The sequence below is a fragment of the Pseudorca crassidens genome, chromosome 11 (genome assembly GCF_039906515.1).
Source record: "Pseudorca crassidens isolate mPseCra1 chromosome 11, mPseCra1.hap1, whole genome shotgun sequence".
Classification (NCBI taxonomy): domain Eukaryota; kingdom Metazoa; phylum Chordata; class Mammalia; order Artiodactyla; family Delphinidae; genus Pseudorca; species Pseudorca crassidens.
Genome location: NC_090306.1, coordinates 46,056,286 through 46,066,749, shown reverse-complemented (window position 1 = coordinate 46,066,749; position 10,464 = coordinate 46,056,286). Strand labels below are relative to the sequence as shown.

Here is a 10,464-nt window from a genome sequence, read left to right as displayed (position 1 = left end):
TCACTTTTTAGTCATTTCTTGTGAATTTGGTCAAGTTATTTACCCTTAGAAACTGGAGAGTTTCCAAACGATTTGGAAAGCAAAGCTGAGAAAATACCTAGCACAGGCTCTGGCACATAACAGATGTTGTACTTTTCCCAAGTTTCAGCAAGTTCCCAGAATGATACAGGGCAGTAATGGAGAAATACTTCGTCAGTATGAGACAGAAGAGATTTTATTGGACTAGGGAATTTGTGGGAGGCATAGGTGCTGGGCGCTGGGCCAAGGTGGCACGGGCCATGCTCAGGGCACCCTCTCGGGTACGGTGCCCACCAATGAAGCCACTGGTGTGGACAAAGACACAGCCAGGAATGCCACTGACCTGGTCCAGGGCCGCATCCCGAAGACCCCGCCATGGCTCTGGCAGGGGCAGCCTATGAGTAAGCAGAAAGAGGGAGTTGGTGGGAGCAAATGGAGGCCTTGAGGAACTGGGAGAGGGGGAGCAGAAGCCTAGGTTAGTGGCCTCCTCCTCTGATAGGGTTGAAACAGGCCTGAAGGGCTGCAGGGCGGTCCCCTAGGGCCTCACCTGCTCTGGAATGAATGCAGCTCCTTAGGCACACACTGTACCCGCCACTGTCCAGCCTGGTCCGTGTAGATAACAAAGGCGATGGTCCCCGGGGGGGACAGCCCCGATTCCAGGTGGTAGAGGTGCTCCTTCCAGGGGCATCCACCCTTCACCAGTTCTATTATCTCCCCACTTGGGTCCACCTGAAAAGGAAGTGGAGCAGGGATAGAAGGTTTAGGGTAGGAGTGGGAGCCCCTGTTGGCCAGCAGCCCACCAGGAATCACTAACCTGAGCCACAGTGCCTCCTCCCAGGCCAGTACCTGGAACCGCTGGGCCAGGGCCTCTTCCACCAGGGCCCGGGCTGGCAGCCAGCTGTGCTGGTAGAAGTCTAGTCTCTGCAGAAACTCCTCTCGAACCAGGTCCATTGCACGCTTGAATCCGGCCTGGGAATCACATGGGAATTAGAACCACAGTGCTGGCCCAAACTGCTAACTCTGCTAGGGCCTGACGGGACAGCCTCTCTCATTTTCCCGAGGTTCTCACGTGCCTCACGGTCTCTTCCCCACGGTCGTCCTCACCTCAGTGTCTTGGTTGGGCTGGTTCCAGGTGGGATTAAGCCGAGCAACCCGGGCGCTCAGCGTAGTGGTCACCGCGTACCGAGGCTCTCCCTCCTCCCACTGAGAGATCCCGTTGTCCACCGCATCCACCTCCTCCACGAAGTTCTCGTACATCTAAGGCAGCACAGGAGAAACGCTCTGGAGGGCGCCTACCATTTGTATAAAGCTTCATAGGCCTCAAAGTTTGTGCATACACTGTCTTTAATCTTCACTACAGCCCTGCAAGGATCTCCCAACATTAACTGGATGAGGAAGGGGGGAATTGGGGAGTTCAGCAGCTGGCTAAAGGTCAGAGCGCATACAGTGCTGGGGCTGGAATTCAGATCACCTGATTTCTAATCCAGTGCTCTACTACCGCTCAAAGCCTGAGCCAAGGCCAGCCTGTGTGGGGAGGGGGCTGCTGCCTTCTGAACAAGGAAAAGTCTAGAGTTCCACGAGGGGTTCTGTGGGAGTGGATCCTCATGGCCTGGGGGTGTAAAGCGCCAGGTGAGCTGAGCAGGCTATTCACTGATCCAGTTAAGAGGTACAGGAGGAGGGCTCCCCTGGTGGTGCAGTGGTTAAGAATCCGCCTGCCAGTGCAGGGGACAAGGTTCAAGCCCTGGTCTGGGAGGATCCCACATGCCGTAGAGCAACTAAGCCCACGATCCACAACTACTGCACCTGCGCTCTAGAGCCTGCGAGCCACAACTACTGAGCCCATGTGCCACAACTACTGAAGCCCGCGTGCCTAGAGCCTGTGCTCCACAACAACAGAAGCTACCGCAATGAGAAGCCCGTGCACTGCAACGAAGAGTAGCCCCTGCTTGCTGCAACTAGAGAAAGCCTGTGCGCAGCAACAAAGACCCAACGCAGCCAAAGAAGATGAGTACTGGACTAGACATCAGGGCTGGGATGTGGTCCCAGGGAAGCCCATGATGTGCCACGTGGCATCAGCAGCTGCTGCATCTCCTGAGGCTAAAGAAATGGTAGGATGGGGCTTCCTTGGTGGCGCAGTGGTTGAGAGTCCGCCTGCCGATGCAGGGGACACGGGTTCATGCCCCGGTCTGGGAAGATCCCACATGCCGCGGAGCGTCTGGGCCCGTGAGCCATGGCCGCTGAGCCTGCGCGTCTAGAGCCTGTGCTCCGCAACCAGAGAGGCCACGATAGTGAGGGGCCTGTGTACCGCAAAAAAAAAAAAAAAAAAAAAAGCTATAAGGACATACTATACTGTATGGCACAGGGAATACAGCCAATATTTTATAATAACTATAAATGGAATACAATCTTCAAAAATTGTGAATCACTATGTAGTTATACCCGAAACATACAATATTGTACGTCAACTATCCTCAATAAAAATAAATAAAATAAAAAAACCTTGGGCATAATTTAGTTCAATTGCTTAGAAAACCCTTAGCAGTAGAAGGGAAAATTGACCCAGGCAATCTAAAACCTTAGTATTCCAGAAGCTCCAATTTATCGTTCATATTTCTTCAGTTTTGGATCAGAGAACTGAACTCAACAGCCTATCTGCAAAAAACAGAGTTGACTGCACCTGCAGTTTGACTTGCTGTGAACTCCACATTAGTGGGGTCAAGTAGGAGTCCTCAGAATCATCGATCCAACATGCACACCAGGGACGCTAGCCAACCACAGGCACCTGCTGAGCTGCCTGCAGGGGGCGCTGGTGGAACCTGAAGAGGTTTTCATAATCAATCCCTTCCCAGTTTCCCAACTCAGTGTGCCTCCAGTGAATACAGTGGTGCCCGAGATATGCTGCCCTCCACCTTCAGGGCAGCCAGAACCTCAGCCATATGCTTCCAAACATAAGCAGCCTCCTCTATGACCAATTTGTTGAAGAACGTACGTATGTCAGGTCATGCAAAGAAAGCCCTTCCCCATACATTACCTCATCCACTTCTCACAAGCACCCCAGGATGGAGGCAGGAAGAGATTAACCATTCCCCTGTGAGAAGGTGGGCCTGGCTGAGGGAGAGAGCAGTGGGCCAGCACAGGTCAGGAACCCCGACCCAAGCCCAATCCTGAGTGCCACTCCGGCCCGCCTGGTGGAGACGCATGTGGGGGGCATCTCTGTCCTCGAGTCCCCACCTTGTCATAGAGGGTGCCCACCACGCTGTCCTCTTCGCTAGTAACCAGCAACTGGGCCAGCAGCTTGTGCCCGAAGTGCAGATAGATGAGTCCCGCACTGCTCAGCTTGGTCTGCCACGGCTTCCCAGGGGACAGGGAGCTCATGGTCTCCGTGAAAGACCTGAGGAGCACAGGGAGGTGGGGCTGAGGCAGAGCTGCCCCGGTTCACCCCCAGTGTCGTGTGCACGTGCAGGCACAGTGGGGTGAGGCGGCTGGGGAACGCTATGCGAGTCGGGAGAAAGCCCAGCTGGGAAGGCTTTGGCTTGTCCTCAGGGGTCAACATGGACATGAGTTTGGAGTCTCCATTCATGCATTCATTCGACAATGGTTAACTAAATGCTTACCACATGTCAGGCTTTGTGTTGTAGACATTAGAGATGAAAAAACTAAGACCTGTCCCTGCCTTCAAGTTCATCCACCTAAGGTGGACACACACGCACAACCAACCAAGGGAATGCTCTAGCGAGTTATAAACAAGGAAAAGGCAAGAGGGAGGAAAGGGTTCAGGAAGAGAGCATTCAGGTCATTTCTGAAAGAAATGCCTATTTTATATACTTTTAAAAAAAATTATGCAGTGTTTGACACATAAAAGAATATATTTAACATTTCTGGAATATAAAACATAAAATGAACACCCATGGGGCTTCCCTGGTGGTGCAGTGGTTAAGAGTCCGCCTGCCAATGCAGGAGACACGGGTTCGAGCCCTGGTCCGGGAAGATCCCACATGCCACAGAGCAACTAAGCCCATGCGCCACAACTACTAAGCCTGCACTCTAGAGCCCACGAGCCACAACTAATGAAGCCTGCACACCTAGAGCCCGTGCTCCTCAACAAGAGAAGCCACCGCAATGAGAAGCCCATGCACCGCAACGAAGAGTAGCCCCTGCTCATTGCAACTAGAGAAAGCCCGCGTGCAGCAACGAAGACCCAGTGCAGCCAAAAAAAAAAAAAACCTAAATAATGTCAAGTGCCACAAAGAGGTTAAGGTGAGACCCTCAACCAGCAACCTTAGCTTGGTGTTGAGGTCACTGGTGCCCTTTCCACAAGCATTTCCAGTAGAGAGACTGGGAGAGAACTGGCTGAATGAATGAATAAATGAAAGGATGGATGAATGGAATGTGCAGCCAGGGTCAGCTCTTCTTCTGAAGAGTGGCTGAGAAGTGAGGGTGAGAGATTAGGCTGTAAATACCGGGAGCATTCCCTCCCGACATCATTTATGAAAGTAATACGTGTATTTGGAAAAAAAGGGAGAGAAATAGCGAGGGAAGGAGAGAGAGAGAGGGAGAGAAACAGACTTAAAACAATATAAAACCTCGGAAATAACCACTTTATACAGCGTGGTGTATATGAGGTAGGGTTTGGGTTTTTTTTCCCTTCTTTGTTTTCAAGATGGGAGATGCTTAAGCAGAGTTTCTTGCTGTAGGCAAGAACTAGAAACCCTGCCATGTGAAGCCCCAGAGCATAAAATGATACACTGGAAAGGGGGCAAGCAGAAGGAAACAATGTCTCCTGAGTTGGGAGAAGGGAGCTGTTCAGGAGTGAGAAACTGAGGCTGTCCATGCAGGAAAAGCTCGACTTTCTTTAAAGGGAAGAGACAGGATCACTCACTAAGGTAGTTTGATGAGGCAGGGGCTTGAGGAGAGGGGAGAAGGACTGGAATGGTACTGTGGATAATGGGCTACCCTCGGATTAAGATTGATTTCCCAGTGGAAGAGTGTCAACGACAAAGGAAGACAACACACACCTCAACTATCACCACCCACCACAATCGTGTGGGCCCAGCAGTCTGAGGTGGGGCAGCAAGGGCACATGACTGGATTAATCCCAGCTGGGGTATTCACTGGGGTGACGATGGGGCTGGTGGGAGAAAAGCCTGACTGAGCCAAAGAAGGAGGTGAGTTGGAAGGGGCCCAGGGACTGACCCGGGCCAAGGGAGGCCCAAGGCCAGCTAGATGGGTGCAGAGCAGGTGGAGAGCTGGAAGCACGGAAGACGGTAGTCCCATGGGGCTCAAGAGTTTGCTTTCCAGGATGAGGCGGTTCCCTTCGCTGACGCGGACCACGGCAGTAGACTGGAGCACTGAGAAGAGTCAAGGAAACTTAAAGAAATGGTAGTGGGAACCCACCTCTGGTGATGGTCATATCGGTGTCTCTGAGGGTCGTACTCGCCACCCACGTCTACCACGATGTCACAAGAAGCCAGTTTCTCGGGGTCCCGGGTCCGCACAATCTCTGCATCCTGCAGGGGACACAGGAGGTGAAGAGGCTGCCGGGGTCGCACGGGTAGGGCATTAATGTTGGGCTTCCAGGGAGCCGGGGAGGGGAGGAGGGTTTCTCGGGCGGGACCCCGTTAGGGGGACGCGATTTGCCCCGGAGACTCGCCGGCAGCCCCCCGGTCAGTTTGCGCTGCCCGTACCCGGTACTCGGGCAGGAGGCGCAGCAACGCGCACGCCAGCGCCTCATCGCAGTGGAAAGTGCCGTTGTGCGTCCCGATTCGGGGCGGGGCCATGAGGTGGCTGCGAGGTCGTTTGGAGAGTGGGACGGACTCCAGGCTGCGCTTGAGATGCGGGCTTCGGCGGGGTGGCGGCAGCAGCAGCAGCAGCAGAGGTAGAGAACCGCGCAGGAAGCGGTGACCCATGCAGCTTCCCCTGTGGGGAGGCAGGAGGCCGACCCGGAAGAGAAAGCGCCCGGGCAGCCCCCACTTCCTCTTGCCGGCCGTTTCCACGACAACCGGCCGCAAAGGGAGGGCGCGCCGCCCGGCACAGAATTTCGACCCCCGCTCCTCGAAGGGCCCCGGGTGGAGCCTCCAAGATGAGCACTGTATCACCCCTGCTTATCAGGCTCCGGGAGGGGCAAACCCTCTCACCACCGCCCTCCCATCTCATCACCAGTCCCTTGCCTAATGCAAGAAAAGACCAACACTCTGCCCAGCTGGCGCATTTATTAGCATTAAACACAAGACCCTCCTCTTCCCGCATTGCAGGAAACCACGCCCACAAAGTCCCAGGCCCCTGAAGCAGGCGCCCTATGTCCGATTTCTGAAACAAGCTCTCAGGCCTTGGCGGTAGCCTGAGGTGCTCCCAGGGCTGTGAGCTGCTGAATTTTCTGGCTCATCATCTCCATGACAGCTGTGGGAAAAAAGAAGAGTCAGACCCTGGTCAGGAACTAAAGGGGAGAACCCAGAGTTAAGGAAAAGTGACAGGGAGACAACCAACTACAGTTAATAAAACTTTTAACACAGTGATCCACTGTGGAGGGCACACACAACACAAATTTAGAGTCTAAAATGTGTCAGTAAATATGAAAACCACTGGGATATAAAAACGAACAAAATACAGTATTCAAATGAGTCAGATATAACCAGAAAATAACGTGGAAAAGAGGTCTGCCTTTAGAACAGTGGTTCTCAATCCTGACTGTATAACAGAATCACCTGGGGAGCTTTTAAAAAAACATTGTTCCCTGGAATCCCTGCCACCCCCGCCCCCCCACTGACTTACGGTTGATCCTTGAACAACAGGGGTTTGAACTGTGCAGGTCCACTTATTCGGGGTTTTTTTTTTTTCAATGGTAAATTCTACAGTACTACATGATCCACGACTGGTTGAATGTGCAATGCGGAACGGAGGATATGGACGGCAGACTGTAAAGTTATATGCCGATTTCCTTCTACTTCACCAAGGGTTGGCACCCCTAACCCGCACACTGTTCAAGGGTCAACTGCAGTTGGTTTGGAGTGGGCCCAGGTTCTCTTTTTAAACTCTCTGGGTGATTCTTAATGTGCAGCCAGGGCTGTAATTGCTAGCATAGCTAGTTAGGGCTGTATTTCTTCGCCGGGTGTTCATTTACATGCATCTTCTCCCTCATCCCATCCACACTAAATAGGAACTCAAACACAAAAACAAAGACATGATTCCCTTTCTGTAAATTTCTCAAGCACGGAATCCAGGAATCTATAAATTGTGGGTATATATTGCACAGAATCTAAAGAATAACACATCAAGACACCAAAGAGAAAACCATGGTTTTAATCCAGCAAAGGGGACATCCCCATGGATCACAGTGCAATCCCTGTTTATTATGGCTGTAGAAAGGGTTCAAAGAGGTGCCCAAGGCCAAGCTTACCCTGTTTCATGGCATGCTTCTCCTGCAGAGCTGGCTGGATTTTCTCCATTTGCTTGGTGAGAAAGTCTATCTTCCTCTTGAAGAAGTCCCTAGCATCCTCAGCCGTCTGCAAGGTCAGAGGTGAATGAGGGGTTAAGAGGAGACCCCATTCTGCACTCTAGAACTCCCCTTCAGAGAGGCATCCATATGCTTCCTTCCACTCACCTTCTCTACATAGTAGCCAGTTCCCACATCGATGAGCACGTGTTCCACATCATGCAGCTTCCCAGGGACATACATCTGAGAAGCAAGGATTAAGGGAAAACTAGCCCAGCATGAGTCATGATTCCCTGTCAGCTAGTGTGCTTGACCTCCTAAGGCCCTTCTTTCTAAAAAGCTAGAAGGCAGGAATTCCCTGGCGGTCCAGTGGTTAGGACTTGGCACTTTCACTGCCGGGGCCCAGGTTTGATTCCTGGTTGGGGAACTAAGATCCGGCAAGCCTCGGGGTGCAGCCACAAAAATTTAAAAATAAAAAGCTATATGGCCCAAGGACCAAATAATCTGGAGGCCTACAAACTCCAAATGCAGAGAGACAGGGAAGTTGGTTCCTTATGGAGAAAATCACATATGCTGATCCTGCCCTCATCCCATCTGCCACCTTCCAAGCAGTTCTTACAGTTCTTCCCATTAGCCCTTCCAGAAAGACTAGAGTGATTTTTTTCCTGTTGCTGTTGAGTAGTTGAGTGAAAAGGCAGCCTCACTTTCCCTTTAACACTCCCAAACATGAATTAGCTAATTCCTGATGAATTTAATGTTCATTATTTAAGCAATCCCTACTACACTGCTATTCCTGTGTTTCCCTTTCAGCCTGTCAGTTCTCTGGTACAGTTTACAGGTGCCTATTGTCATAACTTGCTCACTCAAGTAAAACATTCAACAGGTAGACACAATCCAGGTTTCTTAGTAACAACAGTTTAGGAATAAGAGCCACAGTTGAACTAAAATTGAGGATTAATAAACAGAACCAACACCCTTGTTTCTGTATCCTCTCTTCTAATTGCTTATGTTTTCTAAGTTATTAGTAGAACTGTAAACCACCAGTTTTACTTCCCTATTAGGTTATATCCTCAAACAGCAAAGGGAAATAATCACACCTCAATTCTACATACACCTGGGTGCTCACAAAGCATTAGCTGGATGTTGGCTCCGGGTTAGAGAGCAGAGCTAGGAAGCGTGTATAATAGTACTCTCAGAACCATCCGAGCACTCTGGAGTAATTAAAACCTCCCGTCCTTCTTGGCAGGTTAGGTGTGAGGAGAAAAGGCGAGGGCAGGGTAGCAGTTCCTGCAGAAAGGATACAGAACTCGTCAGTGGGACCAGTAATTCTTTCCCTGTGAAAGCAATTAAGACAAACAAATGGGGGAGGTTGGCAGCTCCAACGTTTAGACATTAAAGGGAGTTTCAACACGGCACAGCACCTAGAGACTGTACAAAAAGGACGGAAATAGGGACAACAGGAGCAGAAGAATGTCCTGGACATTTCAATTCTAGGTAAGCAACATGCAAAGGGCTCCCGTAGCAGTATACAATACATGATGGACTGCTCTCTCGTCTCAGGTAAGGAAAACTGAATTAGGAGGCGGGAAGAGAGAAGCCGGCTCGCAACATCCCCCAGGTTGCCTTCACACGCCTACCCCGTACCCTCGTTGCTTTTGTTCAGCACGTTCAGACAGTCCTTGGCTTCCACATACTTGGTCTGTACCACCTTGAGCTGGGCAATGGACGTGGACAAGAACTCCACTTCCTACAGAGGATGAGAATAAGGGTCAGTGTGAGGGCTGGCGGGAGAAGGGGGCACAGCCGGAGAAGGGGCGGGTCCTGGCACCGCGTGGCGGTTTCGCCCGGGAAGGGAAGCCTCCCCAGCTGGGGAGGAATGGAGTGGGGCGAGGGAGTACCCGTGGTGGGGAGGGATGTGACGCGGCAAAGCGGTGTCTCTGGGGCCCATCCCCACCTGGTCCAGCTGGTTCTTGAGCATTTCTAGCTGCGGCAGAGTCAGCTCGGTGATATTAACCGACTGCGCCATGCTGGGAAGGACGACTTATGAAGCTGAAGCCGGCCGGGCGAGCAACGCTCTAGCCATCCTCTGTGCATCTCGATGGCTGCGTCGGGAGGCCTCGCTGCGCCAGACGTCTCTATGGTCCTCCGTCCCGGAAGGGAAGGAAAGGCTGGTTAGTTTCTGTGACTCCCATTGGAAGAGAAAGGGTAGAGGCACTTTATTTTCTCACAACGTCCCAAGCCTAGCGTAGTCAAGTTGTAGCAAACAGGATTCCTACGCTCAAGGAACCTAACCATAACCACAGCGTTGTAAAGCAATGTATGCTACTCCACGTAGGTGGTATAAATCTAGTGACAACAGGCAAGGAGGAAGCCTGTGAAGTTCTCCGAGTCGGGGGGAGTAGCACTGTGAAAGGAATGCTTTGGGCAGATGAAGCGGGAGTCTGGCGGTGGAGAGAACACAAAGGAGGCCCGTTATCAACTAAAAAGTACAGCAGTGGGTTTATTAATCAGTGCAGTGTGCTAAATTACCATGTGCTAGAAGTGAGGGATACATAAGAGTGTTAAGATACGTACTTCTGGGGGCTTCCCTGGTGGCGCAGTGGTTGAGGGTCCGCCTGCCGATGTAGGGGACACGGGTTCGTGCCCCGGTCCAGGAAGATCCCACGTGCCGCGGAGCGGCTGGGCCCGTGAGCCATGGCCGCTGAGCCTGCGCGTCCGGAGCCTGTGCTCCGCAACGGGAGGGCCACAGCAGTGAGAGGCCCGCGTACCGCAAAAAAAAAAAAAAAAAAAAAAAGATACGTACTTCTGAACTTAATCTAGTTGGAGAGATAAACCGTACATCAGCATCAGAACCCCCCAGAATCTGCTGCTAAAGTGCATGGCACTAACAAGTGTAACAGCTGTTTGTGGGGAAGGGACAGCAGCCTATAACATCCGCTTAGGAGGGGGGCAAAGCAACTGAGGCATTAAACTTGTGTCACTCCCAGGATATCTGAGGGCAGGAAGACAGGATAGAC

At 51.8% G+C, this 10,464-nt stretch overlaps 2 protein-coding genes across 4 annotated transcripts; both read right to left on the bottom strand.

Moving 5' to 3' along the window:
• Nucleotides 1-196: 196 nt before the first annotated feature.
• On the bottom strand, nucleotides 197-6,057 carry MYG1 (MYG1 exonuclease). 2 transcript variants are annotated; one of them, XM_067696704.1, is made up of 7 exons: nucleotides 5,703-6,057; nucleotides 5,413-5,525; nucleotides 3,250-3,409; nucleotides 1,123-1,275; nucleotides 865-987; nucleotides 566-747; nucleotides 197-413 (listed from the first exon to the last, which is right to left on the bottom strand). In XM_067696704.1, the coding sequence occupies exons 1-7, from the start codon at nucleotides 5,922-5,924 to the stop codon at nucleotides 215-217; spliced, it is 1,152 nt and encodes a 383-aa protein (XP_067552805.1). In that variant the 5' UTR covers nucleotides 5,925-6,057; the 3' UTR covers nucleotides 197-214. The 2 variants fall into 2 exon arrangements, with proteins under 2 accessions (XP_067552805.1, XP_067552806.1); XM_067696705.1 differs by lacking the exon at nucleotides 197-413 and having other exon boundaries at nucleotides 586-747; nucleotides 833-987.
• Nucleotides 6,058-6,210: 153 nt separating this feature from the next.
• On the bottom strand, nucleotides 6,211-9,541 carry PFDN5 (prefoldin subunit 5). 2 transcript variants are annotated; one of them, XM_067696718.1, is made up of 6 exons: nucleotides 9,402-9,541; nucleotides 9,092-9,194; nucleotides 8,750-8,781; nucleotides 7,616-7,690; nucleotides 7,412-7,517; nucleotides 6,211-6,414 (listed from the first exon to the last, which is right to left on the bottom strand). In XM_067696718.1, exons 1-6 carry the CDS (start codon nucleotides 9,471-9,473, stop codon nucleotides 6,338-6,340), a joined length of 465 nt encoding a protein of 154 aa, XP_067552819.1. In that variant the 5' UTR covers nucleotides 9,474-9,541; the 3' UTR covers nucleotides 6,211-6,337. The 2 variants fall into 2 exon arrangements, with proteins under 2 accessions (XP_067552819.1, XP_067552820.1); XM_067696719.1 differs by lacking the exon at nucleotides 8,750-8,781 and having other exon boundaries at nucleotides 7,616-7,715; nucleotides 9,085-9,194.
• Nucleotides 9,542-10,464: the final 923 nt, after the last annotated feature.